This window comes from Anabrus simplex, chromosome 1 (assembly GCF_040414725.1).
Source record: "Anabrus simplex isolate iqAnaSimp1 chromosome 1, ASM4041472v1, whole genome shotgun sequence".
NCBI lineage: Eukaryota > Metazoa > Arthropoda > Insecta > Orthoptera > Tettigoniidae > Anabrus > Anabrus simplex.
In genome coordinates, this window is record NC_090265.1 from 1,770,703,095 (window position 1) to 1,770,724,170 (window position 21,076).

Below are 21,076 nucleotides of genomic sequence, written 5' to 3' on the forward strand. Positions count from 1 at the left end.
TTTCAAATTACAGTATGTACTGTACTGTATTGTAGAAACTATTTTCCTCAGACGGTTGAGGAGCTGGCCTGCTGACCCCAACTTGGCAGGTTTGATCCTGGCTCAGTCCAGTGGTATTTGAAGGTGTTCAAATACGTCAGCCCTGTGTCGGTAGATTTACTGGCACGTAAAAGAACTCCTGCGGGAGAAAATCCCGGCACTTAGGCGTCTCCAGAAACAGTAAAAGTAGTTAGCGGGACGTAAAAACAATAACATTATTATTAGAAAATATTTTCCGGTTAATCCGAAAATTTCGTAATCCGAACAGATTCCAGTCTCAATTAGTTCGGATTAACAAGACTCTACTGTATTAGAAAATGTTCACAATGTGCAAAAATTTACATGGAAGAACAGAATTTCGTCAAAGATTCTGTTCTAAGTACACAGAGCATAGCATTATACCTGTCGCATTGGAGGTTACATCTTTCACACACGTTTGTCCGGGTTCGAGAAATCGTTTATTCGCACATATCTTGTAATGGAACCCATGAGTAGCAAACCTTGTCATAATATGTCTGAGGTTGAAGTTAGCTTGCTTCCAATCATTGGTCGTCATAGCATCAGTGGAATAAAATTCACTCCATATTTCAGATCTTTTTTGTTGTCTGTCTTTAATAAATTTTTCATAGTTCACAGCAGAAGGCAAACCGTGACTTATCCTTAAATCTTCTAAGAAGAATGTTTTTCTAGTAAGTACATATGAGAGTCTTGAAAGGGTATATTCTGATAGGCCTAAAACAGCTTTCAAAAACCGTGCTTTCACTTTTTCCACTGTAGCAAGATCATGGAGGGATAATTTGGGCCATAAGATTTCGATGCCATCTGTTAGGCTGGGTACAATTTTGGCATAAAAAGCTAGTACCAATGGACTAGCATATTTGGCCAATGTGTACCTTGCCGAAAGACAAGGAATTTTATACTCCCAAGGGTGAGGACAATTTGTCCTTGCGTTTACCTAGTGATGGCGGACAGGAGGAAAAAAAGCTGTCATAATATGAATAATATACGGTTTGTAATTAAATACACATTTTAGTTTTAGTGATATCAGACCACTGGGGAGAGAAAAATGAAAGCAGTGTTGTTTACAGATGATCTACTAATATGGGGAAACAGTGAGAGTGAAGTGCAGGAACAGCTAAATGTGTGGGAGGAAGTTGTGTCATCTTATGGAATGAAGTTCTCAGCACAAAAGAGTGAAATGCTGGTAACGACACAAAACAAGAATCGAGCATATAAAGGCATGATATTAGGAGGAGAACAGTCGAAAAGAGCTGAAAGCTTTAAATACCTGGGAAGTGTAAATGAAAAAAAAATTTTTTAAAAAATGGAGGAAACAGTATGGAAATCAATGAAAGAGGAAGGTGTGCGAATGGATTCTTGAAGTGTGTGGGAGGACTGATATGGAATAGGGATGTACCACAGAGATGTAAAGGAATTATCTACAAGACTTATTTTGTGTCAGTTTCCACATATGGATCAGAAACCTGGGTGATGAAGGAGAGGGATAAAAGTAGAACACAAGCAGTGGAAATGAATTGAAATCGACTTTCAACCTATTAGGTCGTGTTACGTACTGTAGTGCGTGTTGAAGAGATGTTAAGTACAGAACAAAAATGGCCAACCAGATACCAGTGGGATCCGAACCCACAACATGGTGTCCAGTTCTCCCTCCACTACCATTGTTCTCAATTAAACTAAATCACAAGAAATGTAAAAGATGGAGTCACATCACGGGATGTTTAAAATCCTCCCCATACTTAATTTATACAGTTTATATGACTGTGGTGTCACCTGACAGATATCAGGGCCAGTGGGTAAGATACATCATCTCAAGCAAAGGAGATCCATCTCTTTAGTGGGGAAACAAATTATATTCATATACATGGCAAGTGGCTTCAGTCTTATGCCTCCTTTGAGACCTGCCTCACTAGGCGCGTGTCATTTTTATTCATATTACCCAATGACATTATTAATTTCAAGACAATTTATTAGTGTTGCGACTGTATTGATTGCACCAAACCAACAGATTACATCACTCTGTTTACAGCAAGCAATATCGCTTCCTGCCACTGGTAAACACACGTCAGATGCCTACATATATAATATATACACATCACTTTCTTTTATCAATAATTTTAAAGAATGGAGCATACTAATTGCAGCACCAGAAGACTACAAACAAACAGAGTTTCAAGCAGAAGATGAGTCTACTCTATTCCTAACCAACATGTTAAAGCTGGCTACACATTTCCAAAAAGCCTAATGGAGGTGCAAAGCAGAGAGGACAAGTATGGAGTGAACAATGAGCATAAGAGTATGAAGTTAAATTGCTCTGTAAAGAATCTATTATACTGAAAAGTAATTTAACTAACATAAAACATACATACTTTGTTAATAGCCTTATAAACATCCCAATCTTCATCACGCATGCCAAAAGTATCATCTCTCTTCTCTTTCCGAGCAAGTTGACTAATAAGTCTCATCCTCTCCTGAGCAGCAGCAGTGCGTCGCCGAGCCATGTCTTGCCTTCGCTGCCGTCTAGCATTGCGTCGGTCAAGAATATCTTGCCTGAGAATGAATGAATGAATGAATGAATGAATGAATGAATGAATGAATGAATAAATAAATAAATAAATAAATAAATAAATAAATAAATAACTGAAATCCCAATAGGAAAGAGAATTATAATAAATAGTATTTAATGAAACCTTATTCAATTGTGGAAAGAAGGATAAATGCCCTAATTTCATTATTCAAAACTTATAAGCTGATTAATCCTGCACCAATCATTGATGTATCATTTCCCTACATTATGCACCCAAAAATATTATTCCTGAATAAACTTAACCTCTAATAGTTTTCAAAATGGTATGTATTGTTCAGACTGGTTTATACGTAACACAGTTCCATGTAACTCTGTTTTATACATAAATTTCTGTAGTTCCCAGCAAAACATAAAATCAAGTTAATTAAACCTCATTTGCAAGTAATCCATTTACTGTATACATAACTTGATGTTGTACGTATTAATGTTTATTAAATGCAATTTATTTGTATTGTCCCTTTCAAATTTGGCCCACAATGAACATTTTATTGTGTATAGAAAAAAGAGGCTGCCATTCCTTTATTAAGGGTGATATATTTCAAGTTGTCTTACACAGTCGTGTTCGTATGCATAGAACCAGTTTTTACAGGCCGGGGGAGCAGTATTGATTTTTCAATCGACCAGTCAGCTGTGTCATGTGACCTACTTGGGAAATTTCAAGGCCAGGCTAATTAGCAGTGCGTATGGAATATTCTGGAGAGTGTGATATCTAGAATTGTAGTAACCTATCAGGTGCAAGTACGACGTTCAATTACGAGACAACATTGTGACACACCCACCTGGTAAATGCTTAAATACCCGTGTTTTATGAACAAACTCCCTCTTATTCTTCGATTCTACGATATTCTAACACTCTTATACTCTGCTTCTATGACACTCTGATTCCACGATATTCTGACATTCTGATTCTACGATACTCTTATACTCTGATTCTATGATACTCTGATACTCTGACATTCTGATTCTACGATACTCTGATATTCTGACATTCTGATAGTCGTCGAGTAAGGCAGATTTTCGAGAACTAAGTTACGTACTGTTCTACAAAAATTTCAATGTGGTTGTGTGTGGAAAAACAGACTAAAATTTTGTGTTAGTTTCAGCTTTCACCTCATCAAGAGAGAAGAGGACCGCAACATGTTCGATAATCTTCGCCAGGATGTTTCAACTGCCATCCGAAGGAGAAACCTACAAGATTACTGATCTGGACTTGGCTGTCGACATGAAGAACTAAGATGTAGACATTATCTAACATGGGGAGATAACGACTGGAGCAGATTACCATCAACATGTGAGCGAGCAGATCCAGAACATCGATGGAGATCCGCTTCCATCAGATATTTAAGTACCATTTTGTAATGTTTTTCCTGTTCATCTTTGTAGAAATAATACTTATTCATTAGTGGTAGTATTTCTATTAGATTAGTACTTTTTTACGATATTTCCATTCTTCTTTTACATGGGTAATGGTAGTGTTGTTACGTTGTGAGTGTATGAGTTATTGGATTCTATTAGAGTAGTTAGACTGTTTGTGTCTTCTATTATAATTCTGAATGTCCCAACCAACAGCTAAGTATACTATTTAAAAATCACTGACCTCACCAATAACAGATAATTGTTTTTGAGAGGATACTTTCAGATGTTGAACTCGTGTGGGACAGATTTACGGCATATTTAATATGTTGAATTTCAATGTAAATTTCATCTCGTGTTTCATTGGATTTATGCGAGATAGTATCATCAGATTCATTGTCGAACTCAGATTTTTGTGGAAGTAATATCCAGCACTAACGATAATAATAATAATAATAATAATAATAATAATAATAATAATAATAATAATAATAATAATAATAATAATAATAATAATAATAATGAAAATTATAGCTCGGGTCAAACCAAAGACTAAGGGTCATGAGTTTAAATGTTACTTGTGCTTATTGTGAAATGTATGATAATGTGCTCAATTAAGTGGAATATGCGTCTGGAATACGGCGAAATCCCGAGGGATTAATTATTGCATTTATTTGGGAAGTGTGTGTTTGGTGAACCATGACTTCTGCAAATGTTGGAACACGTGTTAAATGATGTGTGTAAGATTTAAAGTAATAATAATATTATCGTGACTCATGAACCGCAGGTTCGACGGTGTTAATGTTTGACCTGTATTATGTGCGTGTCGACAATTCTTCTGAATATTGAACCGATGATAATCCTAATGATCAAAGTTGTGAGAACTTTGTTATTTCTGAATAAGTGATCGCCCATATTTTATCACATTTCTGTGAGGATCGTGAGTTGATATTTGACCGAGACCGCCATCTTTAAAATTTCATGAGTAGGGAATAATAACCAGAATTTAATAGTCAAATTCTAGAATCCGCTTGTAATATATGTCAATAATATTCGTGTATCATTTGTGTGAGTGTTGTGAGTGTGTTGTAATTAATTACATTTGTTCTGTGATTTATTGAAATGTGGTTCTGACCTGGCCACGTGTTTACCATGTTGCGCCCAGGTTATCGTCAGCGTTGTTTAGGATGATTTATTTTGTGTTGATTTAAACCTTTAGTTAATTTTATTTAAAATTTACATAAAAGTAACATTAAGGTACCAGTCACGAATAAATAACTGTGTAATATTTCATAAGTGAGGGCAAAGGTACCCGAATTTGTAAAAGTTGTTAATTTCATTTTTGAGACGTCAGATAATGTGAATTGATTAATATCACGTTTTATTCAGTGAAATTTAGATGGAATTTCGTCGAAATAACAATTATGAGAATGTAATTTAATGATGATAAATCTTGATGATGATGCTTGTTGTTTAAAGGGGCCTAACATCGAAGGTCATCGGCCCAATGATAAGTCTTAGATAGGCATGCTTTAGTAAAATTTTATAATAAATATTTGAAGCATAGTTCAGGGGAACTCACGCTAGAGAGATGTAATAATGTTAATGAGATTTATCCACGAGAAGGACGACTCTGTTTTAATACTTCTGACATATTTTTGCGAAGTTAATGACGCCACAATTAATTAATTTCTTCAGAAAACATGAAGTTTCTTTGTGTGAATGTAGATGTTATTACAATAACACATGAAAGTCGAAGATAGTCTAGGATAGCCTAGGATGGCATAGGTAAAATGGTCGAGCCATGGAAAGCTCATTGATATTTAATTTTCTTACAAATTTTAAATAATCCTACCATTATTAAGAAGAGATTCTCCCAACATAATTTAATTTCTTTATTCAAGCCAGATGTAGGCTAATAAACATTTATTATGTATTTCAGTTAAATTCAAGCTTCGATTTGCATGGAGAACGATGATGTTATATCTCAGGCAACTTGCAGAGAAGAATTTTACGTAGAAATCCATCAAGATTTGTTTGTTAAAAGTTTGTTAAATTTGTGTTTTGAGTGCTAGTTTTAAATAAATGTCAAACCTGTTGTTTTAAAAGTTCTTCTTGTGATTGTCATCAATCCTTGTATCTTCCCAGCCTTTTTAAAGTAAGCAAAGCCTGACAGCAAACGGTCCACGTCTGGGACTTCCGCTCTCCGGCTGAGCGGACTGGGAGTAAAGGGGGCAATATGTCACAAAATTAAAGTAATGTTGTCAACATATGCATTTTCTCTGATAAAAACACAGGTGAGTTACAAATGTGATACATTAGAGTCATATTTGTTGGTGGTGAGATTTTAACTACAGATGTTGGAGGGATGTGGCTTAGTAGTGTAACGAAGGTCGTGGGAAGTGAATGTGCGGCTTTTGACTAAAGGAGAAAGATTATGAGCCAGACACCTGTTCGTGAAATACATTTGATTTGCATGTAACAGAGTTCAATGTCGTAGGCGTACCAATTTCCTTACACCGTATTTTCTCGCATCATTAACACCTTTGCATAATTTACGCATCCCATTATTTTTGGGTCCAAAGTGGAAAAAAGAAATCTTCACGTATTTGATGAACCCACTTCTTTGAACATCAATCACGCAGCTCCGGATGCATTATGAAATAAAGATGTCAACTAGTCAGGTAGCAGCCTTCCTAAGGCGAAACCAGGCATTCCAAATACTGGCCAACGTGCTGTTATCAGCCAGTAGGAAATACCACTGCACTAGTTCAGAGAGAGAATCAGTGCAGAAGTGACTAGTCATGCTCTATTCCAGTCTGGTACAAAGGAATATTACAAGTGTTTTGGGTATGAGACATGCATTTTCTGTGATCTCAGAACTGTTTATTAGTCCACAATGAGCAAGAATTCAAGTAATACTTCATTATATAAACTTGTGGCGATCAGTTACGTTGAAACATACGGGCACAGGATAGCGGGCCGCAAGTATCAGTGTCCGAACGCAATGCGTGCTACCGCGGTAACATAGAAGTGCACTTAAAGTGACCAACAAGTCGCGCAAAGCATTTCGCAGACCAAAAAACAGCAAGTTTCCAAAAGTAGAGGAGGATCTGCTTAAATATATGATTTCGTTATGCAACGTTGGATATGCAATTTCTCACAAAATGATGAATTTTAAAGGACGAGAAATAGCTGTTTCACATGCAATCAGTGTCTCCAATTTGAAAGTTAGCTGAGGTTGGATGATTAATTTTATGAAGAGAAATGGAATTTCTCTTTGACGAAGAACAACATTAGGCCTATGCCAAAAAATGTTGAATGATTTCAACCAAAAAGTAATTGATTTTCATCGCTTTGTCAGTGAGAAGCGTAAAGTGACGGAATATTTGCTCTCCCAAATAGGTACCGCAGGTCAGACGCCACACGCCAGTCAGTTTCCATATGTCACGAAGTCGAACAACTGTTAACATATGCACTACCGGAAGGGAAAAACAATGATGTACTGCAATGCTTGCTATAACAGGTGATGGCAGAAAGCTTGCACCTTACATCGTTCTACAACAAAAAACAATGCAGGGTCCCTCTTTCGATGCCCGGCCCTTATCGTGTTGGACAGTTTTCTTTTTTGCCTGTCTCATTATTATGTACTTACATGAATTGTACTTTTATTCGTTCATGTTTATTTCACTTGCAGTCATATTGCCAGCTCATATCGTAAGTTATGATCATTTCCGTGTTGACGTTTAACCAATAATGTAGAGTTTGAGGGATGTTCCACCATTCAACACATTGCAACAATTTATTAAATTATAAGAATTTAATAAATTATAAATAATAATTATAATTAATAATAAATAATAATAAATAATAATAATTATTTACATATTTTACGCCCACATTGGAGCACTTAAATCAATATATTTGAGTTAATTTCTTCTTTTTCTTCTCCCAGAACTTTCTCATCCTCTCCGACCTGGAAGCCTTTTGTGTGTCCAATATAGTATATTGTTTCTGTTCAACTGTTTTTAGTTTGAGACTTATGCTTTTTTCCTTCAAAATCCTCTTCTCTTTTCTGTCTTTGATTTGTTGCCGAGTTATACCCAATTCTTCCAAATCATCCTGAACTTCTTTGAACCAATTATTATTGATTTTATTTTTCAAAAAGTAATCAAATAGTTGTTTCAATATCCTGGTGTCTGGTAATCTTGATATGTGACAGAAAAAGGAAATTCTTCTTTTACGCATTGTAGATATTATTGATTCACATTCACGATAGACAATGTTGTTAGGCAACAATCTCCACTGATGGTTATGAATTTCATGTTTTTGGTCCGTATTGAACAATATATAAGTAATAATAATAATAACTTAAATGTTTCCACCTTTTCAATACAATATATTCACAAATTTACAAAATTATACGGTACTAGTTTCGACCCATCTAGGGGTCATCATCAGCCGTATTGGAGCAAAGATCATTTGTGGCGAAATCCTAAGACAATATTATTTTAAAGAATAACAAGTGAAATGAGATGTTATGGTAATAGTTAATAATACAAGGAATATACATAATAAGAGGTTTTTAACAAAGAATAAAGTATAAATGGGGTGTTGTAAAAATTATAATCATGGAAATCAGTAAGTTCTTGTATTGAAATGAAATATGGCTTAGGAAGAGGGCTTAAGGTGGGGCTGAAGGGTGCGGGAGAAAGTGTAATTGTCTTGGAAAAGTACCTTTGATTAAATTTAGGATTGAGTTTAGGTTGGCTGCATTATTGTTTCTGAGGAAAGTGATAAATAGATCGAAGAGTATGTTGGGTTTCTCTGAGATTTCATTGAGATTGTGACTGGCATTAAAGTATTGGTCTAGGTGTATGTAGTAATTTTCCATTATGTTCAGTAAAGGGCCCTTGTTTGCTAATACGAGGATGTCCATGTCTTGTTCAATATTGGTGAAATTATGGTTATAATCTTGCATGTGTTGGCCGATGGCTGAAAACTTGTTGTATTTTATTGCGTTAGTGTGCTCGTGGTATCTGATAATGAAGTTTCTCCCGGTTTGCCCGATGTAGGTTTTTTTACAGGTGGTACATTTGATCCTATAAACTCCTGATTTTAAAAAACTGCTGGTCTTGTTGATGTGTGAAGTATTGTATAAAACATTCATGTTCTTATTGTTGGTTTTGAAGGCTATTTTAACGCCTTGTTTCTTAAAGATGTTGGTTAACTTGTAGATATCACGTTCAACAATGATATCTACAAGTTAACCAACATCTTTAAGAAACAAGGCGTTAAAATAGCCTTCAAAACCAACAATAAGAACATGAATGTTTTATACAATACTTCACACATCAACAAGACCAGCAGTTTTTTAAAATCAGGAGTTTATAGGATCAAATGTACCACCTGTAAAAAAACCTACATCGGGCAAACCGGGAGAAACTTCATTATCAGATACCACGAGCACACTAACGCAATAAAATACAACAAGTTTTCAGCCATCGGCCAACACATGCAAGATTATAACCATAATTTCACCAATATTGAACAAGACATGGACATCCTCGTATTAGCAAACAAGGGCCCTTTACTGAACATAATGGAAAATTACTACATACACCTAGACCAATACTTTAATGCCAGTCACAATCTCAATGAAATCTCAGAGAAACCCAACATACTCTTCGATCTATTTATCACTTTCCTCAGAAACAATAATGCAGCCAACCTAAACTCAATCCTAAATTTAATCAAAGGTACTTTTCCAAGACAATTACACTTTCTCCCGCACCCTTCAGCCCCACCTTAAGCCCTCTTCCTAAGCCATATTTCATTTCAATACAAGAACTTACTGATTTCCATGATTATAATTTTTACAACACCCCATTTATACTTTATTCTTTGTTAAAAACCTCTTATTATGTATATTCCTTGTATTATTAACTATTACCATAACATCTCATTTCACTTGTTATTCTTTAAAATAATATTGTCTTAGGATTTCGCCACAAATGATCTTTGCTCCAATACGGCTGATGATGACCCCTAGATGGGTCGAAACTAGTACCGTATAATTTTGTAAATTTGTGAATATATTGTATTGAAAAGGTGGAAACATTTAAGTTATTATTATTATTACTTACAATCTCCACTGTCCATCAACTTGGTGTTTTTTATTAATAATTGTTCTAAGAATTCTTCTATCAGTTTTCTGTAATTTGTCCGTTGTAGATTTTACATTTAATTTGAATAAAGTTTCACACGCATATGTTGCCTCTGGTTTAACTATGGAATTATAGTGTTTCAGCTTAGCGTTTATCGAAAGACATTTTTTTTTTATAGGTTGGCCAGGTAAGTCTTTGTGCTTGTTTAAATTTAGTTGTTCTGTGTTCTATTGCTTCTTTTTCATTTGTGATCCATGTTATTATTTCCCCAAGATATTTGAATTTCTGAACAATTTTAATCTCTTTATTACTCTTCAGTTGAATAACTGGTAAATCAACTTTAAAAGTTGGCATCATTTCTGTTTTTTCAAATAAAATTTGTAATCCCATTTTTTTGGCTATAATTTCTAGTTGTTCAATTTGAAATTTAGCCTCTTCTATTGTATTTGCAAGTAATGCTAAATCGTCTGCAAAAGCAAGGCAGTTGAGTTTAATATTTCTACCGATCTTGATAGTTGGTTGGCATTTCTTGTTCCATTCACAATTAAATAACAATGGTGAAAGTCCGTCTCCTTGTCGAAGTCCAGTTCTTATAGTGAATGATTCCGATAATTCACCTCTAAATTTAACTTTTGCCTTCGTATTTTTAAAAGTCATACTAATGAGGTTAACAAGTTTTTAGTGTAAGCCAAATTTATTAAGGCTTTTTAATAATGATTCACGATGAATACTGTCGTATGCTTTTTTTTAAATCTGATGATGATGATGATGATAGCAAACACTCGTAATCGAGTAGGTTTGTCTTCCAGGCAGGACGCCTCTTCATCTATGCGTTCTGAGGCGACTATACAGTCCAATGCGGGAGTTACACAATTTGCCGCAGTGATGACAGGTAGTCCCAGGTGGAGCAGTCATGTTATTTCTATGTCTCCTCAGCACTTCTTTTTCTTTCCTATGTTGCCTCTTGTCATTCGCTGTACGTCAGCGGTTTTCTTCAAAAGACAGTGTGCCGTAATGGACTATCTCCAGGATGAACGGTCAAGGGCTAAGTTCTCCCAGTTATCAACATCAATGTTACATCTCTTCAAGTTAGCCTTGATTACATCTTTAAATCGCTTCCCCTGACCGCCTACACAGCGTTTATCTACTGTTAGCTCAGAGTAAAACACTTGTTTGGGAATGCGATTATTGGGCATGCGAACTACGTGTCCTGTCCATCGTAACTGGCATCTTAAAACCATCAATTCTATACTGGTGGTGTGTGCCTCTTCAAGAACGCTGATATTTGTATGCCTGTCTTGCCAAGTTATTTGCAGTATTCTCCTCAAGTAACGTTGATGATACTGTTCCAGCTTCTTAAGGTGTCGACTGTAGCATGTCCAGGATTCAGATCCGTAGAGTAAAGTTGGAACTACAACAGAATTGTACACAAGAATTTTTGTTGTGATATTGACATCATGATTGTCAAAAACTCGAGATCTTAACTTAGCAAAGGATGCTCCTGCACGGTTAATACTGTGTTGGATTTCTGAATCTATATTTGCGCTTGATGAGAGGGTGCCGCCAAGGTATGGGAAGGTGTTTACAACTTGAAGGCTCACTCCATCAATTGTGACATTGATATCTCTTTGACCTTCCCCAGGGGCTGGTTGGTATAGGATCTGTGTTTTGCTGGTATTCAGTTTGAGTCCGATCTTGTTGTATGCATCAGAAAAAGCATTCAGGATTATCACAAGCTCTTCTTGTGTCTGAGCTACGACAGCATTATCATCAGCATACTGTAACTCAACTAATGCTGCAGACGATGTCCGAGTTCCTGCCTTTAAAATGCTCAAATTAAAAAGTTTACCATCCATCCTGTAAGTTATATGAATTCCTGGAGGGAGATCATCTCTGACAAGTTCCATGACAGCGGCAACATACAAGGAAAACAAAGACCGAGCTCGATAGCTGCAGTCGCTTAAGTGCGGCCAGTATCCAGTATTCGGGAGATAGTAGGTTCGAACCCCACTGTCGGCAGCCCTGAAAATGGTTTTCCGTGGTTTCCCATTTTCACACCAGGCAAATGCTGGGACTGTACCTTAATTAAGGCCACGGCCGCTTCCTTCCCACTCCTAGCCCTTTCTTGTCCCATCGTCGCCATAAGACCTATCTGTGTCGGTGCGACGTAAAGCAACTAGGAATATAATAAGGAAAACAAAGTGGGGGCTATCACACAGCCTTGCTTAACACCGGTATTGATATGGAATGGCTCTCCAATAGAGCCGTTGCCAATGACAGCTGCCATCATATCAGTGTACAGCAATTTCAAAATTGCAATAAATTTCTGCGGAAAGCCATATAGAGCTAAAATTTTCCACAAAGCTTCTCGGTTCACAGAGTCAAATGCCTTAGTAAGATCAATAAAGGCAATATAAAGAGGTCTATTTTGTTCTCTACATTTTTCCTGGAGTTGACGAGCTGTGAATATCATATCTGTGGTTTCTCTAGAAGGCCTGAAGCCGCACTGACTCTCTGGAAGTATTTTCTCCACCAGGGGTACAATACGATTTGCCAAGATTCGAGCAATAAGCTTTCCCAGGCACGACAGTAAGGATATTCCCCGATAGTTATTGCAGTTTTTTCGATCCCCTTTCTTAAATATGGGAACTACCAGACTGTCTCTGAAATCAGGAGGCATTTCTTCTGTGCTCCAAATTTTGACAATCAGTTCATGTATGTGTCTTATTAGTTCCTCACCTCCTTCTTTGAGAGCTTCCACTGGTATACCATCAGGACCAGAGGTTTTGTGACGCTTTGCTTGATTGACAGCATGCTTAACTTCATCTAGTGTTCATTGATGGGAGCTTGTTTTAATATATCATACACCTGTTCATCAATAATCGAATCCTGGTTCAAAAGGTCTTCAAAATGCTCTTTCCACCTATTCATGATGGAATACTGATCTTTTAAAAGTGTACTCTTATCGCTGGACCAAAGAGGATTCCTCCCAAGGGTGGTGGGACCATAAACTGCTTTTGTCGCTTGGAAGAACTGTCGTGAATCTTTATCTGCTAGATATTCCAACTCTTTTGCCTTTGCTGTCCACCATGCATTCTTGAGCTCACGGGTTTTTCTTTGGACATTTGCTTTGGCAATACTCACGGCTTGTTTCTTAGAGTGGGAGTTCATGTCCCTTCGCCATGCTTGCAAGGCTTTTCTCTCCTCTGAGATCAATGCTTCAATTTCTTCATCATTTTCATCAAACCAGTCCTGATGTTTTCTGGTCTTATATCCTACTGTTTCTTTGCAAGCATCTTGAATAGTGGTCTTCAGACTCTCCCAGTGTTGCGTTACATCAGATTGATATTCCTTCGGCAAAGTCCGATGAAGGAGCTCTCTGTATTTTGAAGTAATTTCTGTATTGCCAAACTTCTCGATGTCAAAAGTATGTCTGAAGCTCTTCTGTTGTTTCCTCCTCTGGGTGGACAGTGACAAATGCATCACTGATCTAATAAGTCGGTGATCTGTCCAACAGTCATCAGCTTCCGTCATTGCTTTGGAGATGAGAACATTGAGTAGATCTTGCTTGCGGACGATTACATAGTCAATGAGGTGCCAGTGTTTCGATCTAGGATGCTGCCATGATGTTTTGAAGCGATCCCTTTGGCGAAAGATGGTGTTGGTGATTATCAACCCATGCTCAGCACATTTTGAGAGGAGTCTAATACCATTGGAGTTTTCACTGCTAACTCCCTCCTTGCCAACGACACCATTCCATACTTTACGGTCCTTTCCCACTCTGGCATTAAAATCACCAAGCAAGATGATTTTATCTAGGCGACTGATGTTTGTTAGGATGTCATCCAGATCTGAATAGAATGTTTCTTTGATGTCATCATCAGAGTCTAATGTGGGGGCATATGCGCAAATTACTGTGGCATGCTGGGCGCCATTTAATCGAAGTCTTAATGCCATAATGCGTTCATTACATCTAGTTGGAAATTCCAACAGGTCTCTGAGAAGCTTATTCTTGATAGCAAAGCCTACTCCATGTGTTCGGTGTTCGCTGGTAGGTTTACTCTTCCAGAAGAAAGTGTATCCTGCTCCGTTTTCATTCAACTGACCTTCTTCAGCAAGATATTGTATCTTCGTAACTCTCTACCCACAAGGGCTGTTCTACTTTCGGGTCTCTCATTTGAAGGGTCATCATTATGTGTTCTTACATTCCATGTAGCAAATTATAATTTCTTTCTTGTTCGACCGCATTGAGGTGATACCATTGAATGCGGCTATCCAATCGGTACTAGAAGTGGCTGACTATGTTTAGGGCACCTTTTCTAGCCCCTTCCCCATGTGAGGTGAGCAGAGTGGACCCTAAATAGGACTGCTCAGTCATAGATGCAGCAACCGAATTGCTCTACAGCCACAATCCTAAGCAAGACGACCGATCACACATCTACCACCTACGTGCCAAGTTATCACTAGAGGCTTCCAGACATCACAATCCTGCCCCCGTCGCAACTTCCTGATCGCCGCAGGACTTTTGGAAGAGTCAATCTGTTGTTGGAAGACTGCTGTGCGTGAGATGCTTTTAGAGTGAGAGTGTTGCTGCACTTCAACAAACGCACTGTACTTGATGACTTAAGAACTGTTTTCAATGGCAAGCCGATTGAAGGGTTCCTAGTCACTGCAGCCTTCGTCCACCATTCCAGCCGAGGACGGACTTACTGTCCTTACACCTGGTCCGCCGTTGAGGACTTTCTATGCCGTTGACCAAATATGGTTCATCCGCCTTTAGGGGAAGTTTTTCACCCCAAGGGCAAGAGAGTGCCCTGAACTTGATGAATTTATATGTCATTTCCTACACAAAGGCTTCATCAAACCTACTAAGGGAGAGCTCATCCGCCCATAGCCGTTGGTCATCCTTCTATTTTGCCAGGTTTGGTACTGGCCGCCTGACCCTCAGCCAGACAGTCGCAGGTAGTATCGTCTGCTGTCACATACGGCAGCAGGGTGATCCTGACCTGACCTGGGTTTTAAAATCTACAAACGTGATGACTAGACCCTTATTTCGAACTCTTTGGTGCTTCATTATCCATTTTAAACTAAGGATTTGATCAGGACAGCTTCTACCTGGTCAAAATCCTCCCTGATATTCTCCAAGTTCTTGGTCGAGTTGTTCTTGGATTCTTGTGTATATAATCTTGGATACAATCTTGTAATATCAAGCAAGGACATCCCCCGATAATTATTTCGATCGGAGCGATCACCTTTCTTATGCAGCGGGTGGATTATCGCCATATTCCATTCCTCGGGAAGCTTCTCCGTGTTCCAAATATCAATGATGTATTTATGTAGGTTTTGAATAGTCTGATCATTAGCATTCTTCCATATTTCTGCTACTATTTGATTCTCTCTTGCTGCTTTGTAGTTTTTAAGTGCATTAATTGCTGTTTTCACTTCATTGTAAACTGGTGGTATAATATTTTGTAATGGAGTTTTATTTTTTGGGTTAGGGTCAAATTCTAAATATTCCACAGGATCCTCACAATTAAGTAACTCTTTAAAGTATTCTGCAAGAATGTTAGCATTATCTTGATTATTGTGTGCCATTTTTCCATTTTTATTTCTTAACATAAGTGTGGGAGGGGTAAACGTAGATTGATATTGCTTGAATGTTTTGTAATAGTCTCTTGTTTTATGCTGATTGAATGTTTCCTCTATAGTGTTAAGCATTTCATTTTGATAATTTATTTTAATTGTCCTAATTTCTTTAGCTGTTTGTCTTCTGGCATTAATTAGTTCTTCTCGAGATTTTTCTGTTTTCCTCTGTAGATCATTTAACCATGTCTTGTGCCTTGCTTGAATTGCTTTGTCACATTCCCCGTTCCACCACGCATGTTTCTTTCTCCTTTTAATTGGAGCGATTTCTTCAGCTATGGTTTTAAGTTTGTTGATCATCGTCTCTAATTTGTCACTTAAAGGTGTTTTGGATCTCTCTAAATATATTTTATTATTTATTAAGTAACTGGGATCATAATTTCTCCTTGCTTTGAGATGATTACGTTTGTGTTTCCTTTTTGATGTTAACTTGATTTTTATTTTTGAAATATAATGATCCAAGTCAATGTCTACCCCATTGAGGACTCTGACATTATAAATTTCTTTATGATAATCTTTATCCATAGCAACATGATCAATCTGAAACTCTCCCAATTTTACGTTAGGGTATTTCCATGTCATAAGTTTATGTGGTCGCCTCATGAATCTGGTGGTTTCCAAAATGAGTCCATGATCTGCACAAAGTTCAATTAATCTTTGGCCATTTTTGTTCGTTAATTTATGAGCTGGCCATTTTCCTACAACTGTGCGATACTTCTTTTCTCTGCCTATTTTAGCATTGAAATCTCCAAGTAAGATTTTTATATGCTCATCAGGGACCTTCAATAATATGTAATCAAGTTCTTCCCAAAAGTTTTCAACTCCTTCTCTATCTTTATTGTTTTTGTCATTTGTTGGTGCATGGACATTTATTAAAGCATAAGTTTTATTCCCTACTTTAACTGTTAGAAGTGCCATCCTCGGAGAGTTTGAAGAAAAATCTTCAATTGAGCCTATTATGCTACTGTGAACAAGAAAACCTACACCAAATTGGGGGACATTCTTCATTACTCTTTGTCCTGGAGGTCCTTTGTAGAGACGATAACCTCCTGATTCAATTGGGTCCTGGTCTGTGTTCCTAAGTTCTTGTAAAGCCATTATTAAAATCCTATGTTGGTCCATCACATCAGTTAAATGTTTCAACTTGCCCACCTTACTTATTGAATTAATGTTTAATATTGCAAAATATGAACATTTTCCTGATGTGTTGAACTTAAGTCTCTTCTTACATTGTTGGGTTTGTCCACTGTCTGTCAGCTGTCTGTCAATTGTTTGTTGGGCTTCCAGGCGCTCCGACTCGCCTAGGTCTTCTACTTGACACCCCGCCGATTCCGAGTGGTGTCTTTGTGCAGATCCTTGTTGTTTGTCCACACTGGTGGATTTATTCATTAGAAGACTCATCATCATTGATTGTCTGATCTTTCGATCGGAACATTTCTGACCGAGGTCAGGCTTTACAATTCCAGATGTGATCTGGAAAGGTGATTAATGAAGTATGAATTGGTGATAAATGAAACGCTACAAGTTCATCCTAGTGGTTCAGGACTGGGAGTAGGCATTTCCTTCATACCCGCAAACGTTATGGCTTTCCCGCCAATACTCGGCTAGCTGATTGCAGTGGTTTCCCACTGGGTGATGGGGTCGCCAGATCCCTATGCCAAATAAATAATAATTATAAATAATTATAAGAATTTAATAAATTGTTGCAATGTGTTGAATGGTGGAACATCCCTCAAACTCTACATTATTGCCAACTCATAATGGGAAGAATATTTTCCAGTGTCGGTATTTCAAACCCACACGTCCAACTTACCTGATGTACCCTATTTGCCTTTACAGAAAAAATCTCACGCCGGAATGTTACGCCAAATGACGATAACTGAAAATGAGTTCAACCAATTGTGTGTATATTATATTTGATGTATCTTTTAAATGTAAATGAACTGTAAATAATGTTTTAAATATCTGAATTCCTTGAATAATTTACGCATCCAAAGTTTTCGTGCATGTTTTTCGTCATGCGTTAAATACGCGAGAAAATACACTATTACTGAAATACAAGTGAGTTAGAAATGCAACTATTAAAATCAGCATTGTTGGTGGCGGGACTTTAGCTGCAGACATCGGAGGGGTGAGGTGTGGTGCGATAGTGTAGCGAAGGTCATGGGAAGAGGAGGAGGAGGAGGTGGCAGCCAGCTTCCTGATGTATGGAGAATGTTGTAGTCAAACTGTACTGCTGAGTACTTTCTTCAGGAGGATGATTCTGTGATAATTGCAAAAGAAAGAGACGTGGAGGAGTTAGTTGCAGAACAAACAGCTGCTGAATCTCCCACCACTGACAATGAAGTGATGCTGAGGCAAGTGCAGCAGAGGACCGTTTATGCAGATATCTGTCATCTGAAGACAGGGGTGTGAAAATCATTTTTGTAACCTTTATGAACTTGAAAAAGCAAACACAGGACATTAGAAACAAAAAGTGTAAACAAAGACTGATTTTGGACTATTTTGGCAGGAAGCAGTGATTGTGTAGTGTTCCATCTAGAATAAGTGTGTGTTTATGTTGTAAATAGGTTCAACAGTAGAAATTAAAATATTCAATCCAGAGAAAGAAAATGTATTGTGGGTTAGATAATTCTACTGTCATTATAAGAAAGATAACCAGATTAATAATATACTGTATTACACAATATTTTAACTACCTACTGATACCCTTCTCATGGTCAGTGGATGAACAGAATTACAAAGGCAGAGTAGTGTCAACAGTTACCGCATTTACGCAAATAATCCCCGCACCCTAACTTTAGGAAGGCTGATTTTGAAGAAAAAATGCCAACATTGAAGCAAATTAAAGCCGTACCTCAATTCATGGTATGGGTTACTGTAGTCACGTCCTAGTTCGTGAACCATGGGCAACAGTTTAGTGGCCTAGTAACTGGTCCTGAGAGTCGGGATACCAGTTGCTATGGAATGGGAGTGGGCATCTCGGACATATTCTGAGTAATGGCCCTCCTTGTGCTCAGGCGGCTAGGACTATACAATTCACCGGTGGTCCATAACCCGTTAGAGGAGAGATCCTCATTTGGACTATGTGTAAGTAGGATGGCATCCTGCTTCATTAATTTACTGAGCTCAGAACATTTTAAGCAAGCCTCGGACCTATGGGAGTAATGGAGTCCCACTCCCATTTGACAGGCGAGGGACTCCTTGGGAACAACTTGGAGAACGAAATGGAATTTGATGGAGAGCTATCAATACTAATGGGGCTTATGGAAGAAAGAAAGTAGAACTGGCTGAGTCAGCAAAGAGGATGCATCAGGATGTGATAGGAGTAAGTGATGTTCGGGTACGGGGAGATAACGAGGAAGAGATAGGAGATTATAAAGTGTACTTGACGGGTGTTAGAAAGGGAAGGGCAGAGTATGGGGTAGGACTGTTTATCAGCCATACCACTGCACGCAATATAATTTCTGTTAGGCACATAAATGAGCGAATGATGTGGGTAGATTTGGCAGTTGGAGGAATTAGGACGAGAATTGTCTCAGTGTATTCACCATGTGAGGGTGCAGATGAGGATGAAGTTGACAAGTTTTATGAAGCACTGAGTGACATCATGGTCAGGGTCAACAACAAGGATAGGATAGTGCTAATGGGCGATTTCAATGCGAGAGTTGGAAATAGAACTGAAGGATACAAAACGGTGATTGGTAAATGTGGGGAAGATATGCAAGCTAATACGAATGGGACGCGTTTGCTGGACTTCTGTGCTAGTATGGGTTCAGCAGTTACGAATACATTCTTCAAGCATAAAGCTATTTACCGCTACACATGGGAGGCTAGGGGTACCAAATCCAGAATAGACTATATCTTAACCGACTTCGAATTCAGGAAATCTGTTAGGAATGTATGAGTTTTTTTGCGGATTTTTCGATGATACAGACCACTATCTGATCTGTAGTGAACTAAGTATCTCTAGGCCTAGGATAGAGAAAGTGAAATCTGTCTGCAAATGGATAAGGGTAGAAAATCTCCAGGACGTGGAAATTAGATAGAAGTACATGGATATGATTAGTGAGAAGTTTCGAACATTAGACAGTAAGCAGGTTCAAGATATAGAAAGAGAATGGGTGGCATACAGGTATGCTGTAGTAGAAACAGCAAGGGAATGCCTAGGAACAACTGTGTGTATAGATGGAAAAAGGCGAACATCTTGGTGGAATGATGAAGTGAGAGCAGCTTGTAAACGTAGAAAGAAGGCATATCAGAAATGGCTGCAAACAAGGGCTGAGGCAGACAGGCAATTGTACGTAGGTGAAGGAAACAGAGAGAAACAAATAGTTGTAGAATCCAAAAAGAAGTCTTGGGAAGATTTTGGTAATAACCTGGAAAGGCTAGGTCAAGCAGCAGGGAAACCTTTCTGGGCAGTAATAAAGAATCTTAGGAAGGGAGGGAAAAAGGAAATGAACAGTATTTTGAGTAATTCAGGCGAACTCATAATAGATCCCAGGGAATCACTGGAGAGGTGGAGGGAATATTTTGAACATCTTCTCAACGTAAAAGGAAATCTTCCTGGTGGTGTTGAGAACAGCCAAGCTCATGCGGAGGAGGAAAATAATGTTGATGAAATTATGCTTGAGGAAGTGGAAAGGATGGTAAATAAACTCCACTGTCATAAAGCAGCAGGAATAGATGAAATTAGACCTGAAATGGTGAAGTGTAGTGGGAAGGCAGGGATGAAATGGCTTCAGAGAATAATATTAGCATGGAGTGTTGGTAAGGTTCCTTCACATTGGACAAAAGCAGTAATTGCACCTATCTATAAGCAAGGGAACAGGAAGGATTGCAAAAACTATCGAGGTATCTCATTGGTTAGCGTAACAGGCAAAGTATTCACTGGCATCTTGGAAGGGACGGTGCGATCAGTCGTTGAGAGGAAGTTGGATGAAAACCAGTGTGCTTTCAGACCACAGAGGGGATGTCAGGATCAGATTTTCAGTATGCGCCAGGTAATTGAAAAATGCTATGAGATGAATAGGCAGTTGTTTTTATGTTTCATAGATCTAGAGAAGGCATATGACAGGGTACCGAGGGGAAAGATGTTCGCCATACTGGGGGACTATGGAATTAAAGGTAGATTATTAAAAGCAATCAAAGGTATTTATGTTGAAAATTGGGCTTCAGTGAGAATTGATGGTAGAATGAGTTGTTGGTTCAGGGTACTTACAGGGGTTAGACAAGGCTGTAATCTTTCACCTTTGTTGTTCGTAGTTTA

General features: G+C 38.0%; 1 protein-coding gene across 1 annotated transcript in view; it reads right to left on the reverse strand.

The window, feature by feature from the left end:
• The window catches only part of Arp5 (Actin-related protein 5), a 95,702-nt gene that overhangs the window by 29,428 nt on the left and 45,198 nt on the right, over positions 1 to 21,076 (reverse strand). Inside the window, exon 10 of the mRNA XM_067138608.2 lies at positions 2,427 to 2,607. Within this exon, the coding sequence (XP_066994709.2) occupies positions 2,427 to 2,607 (181 nt within the window). The remainder of the gene's footprint in view (positions 1 to 2,426; positions 2,608 to 21,076) is intronic.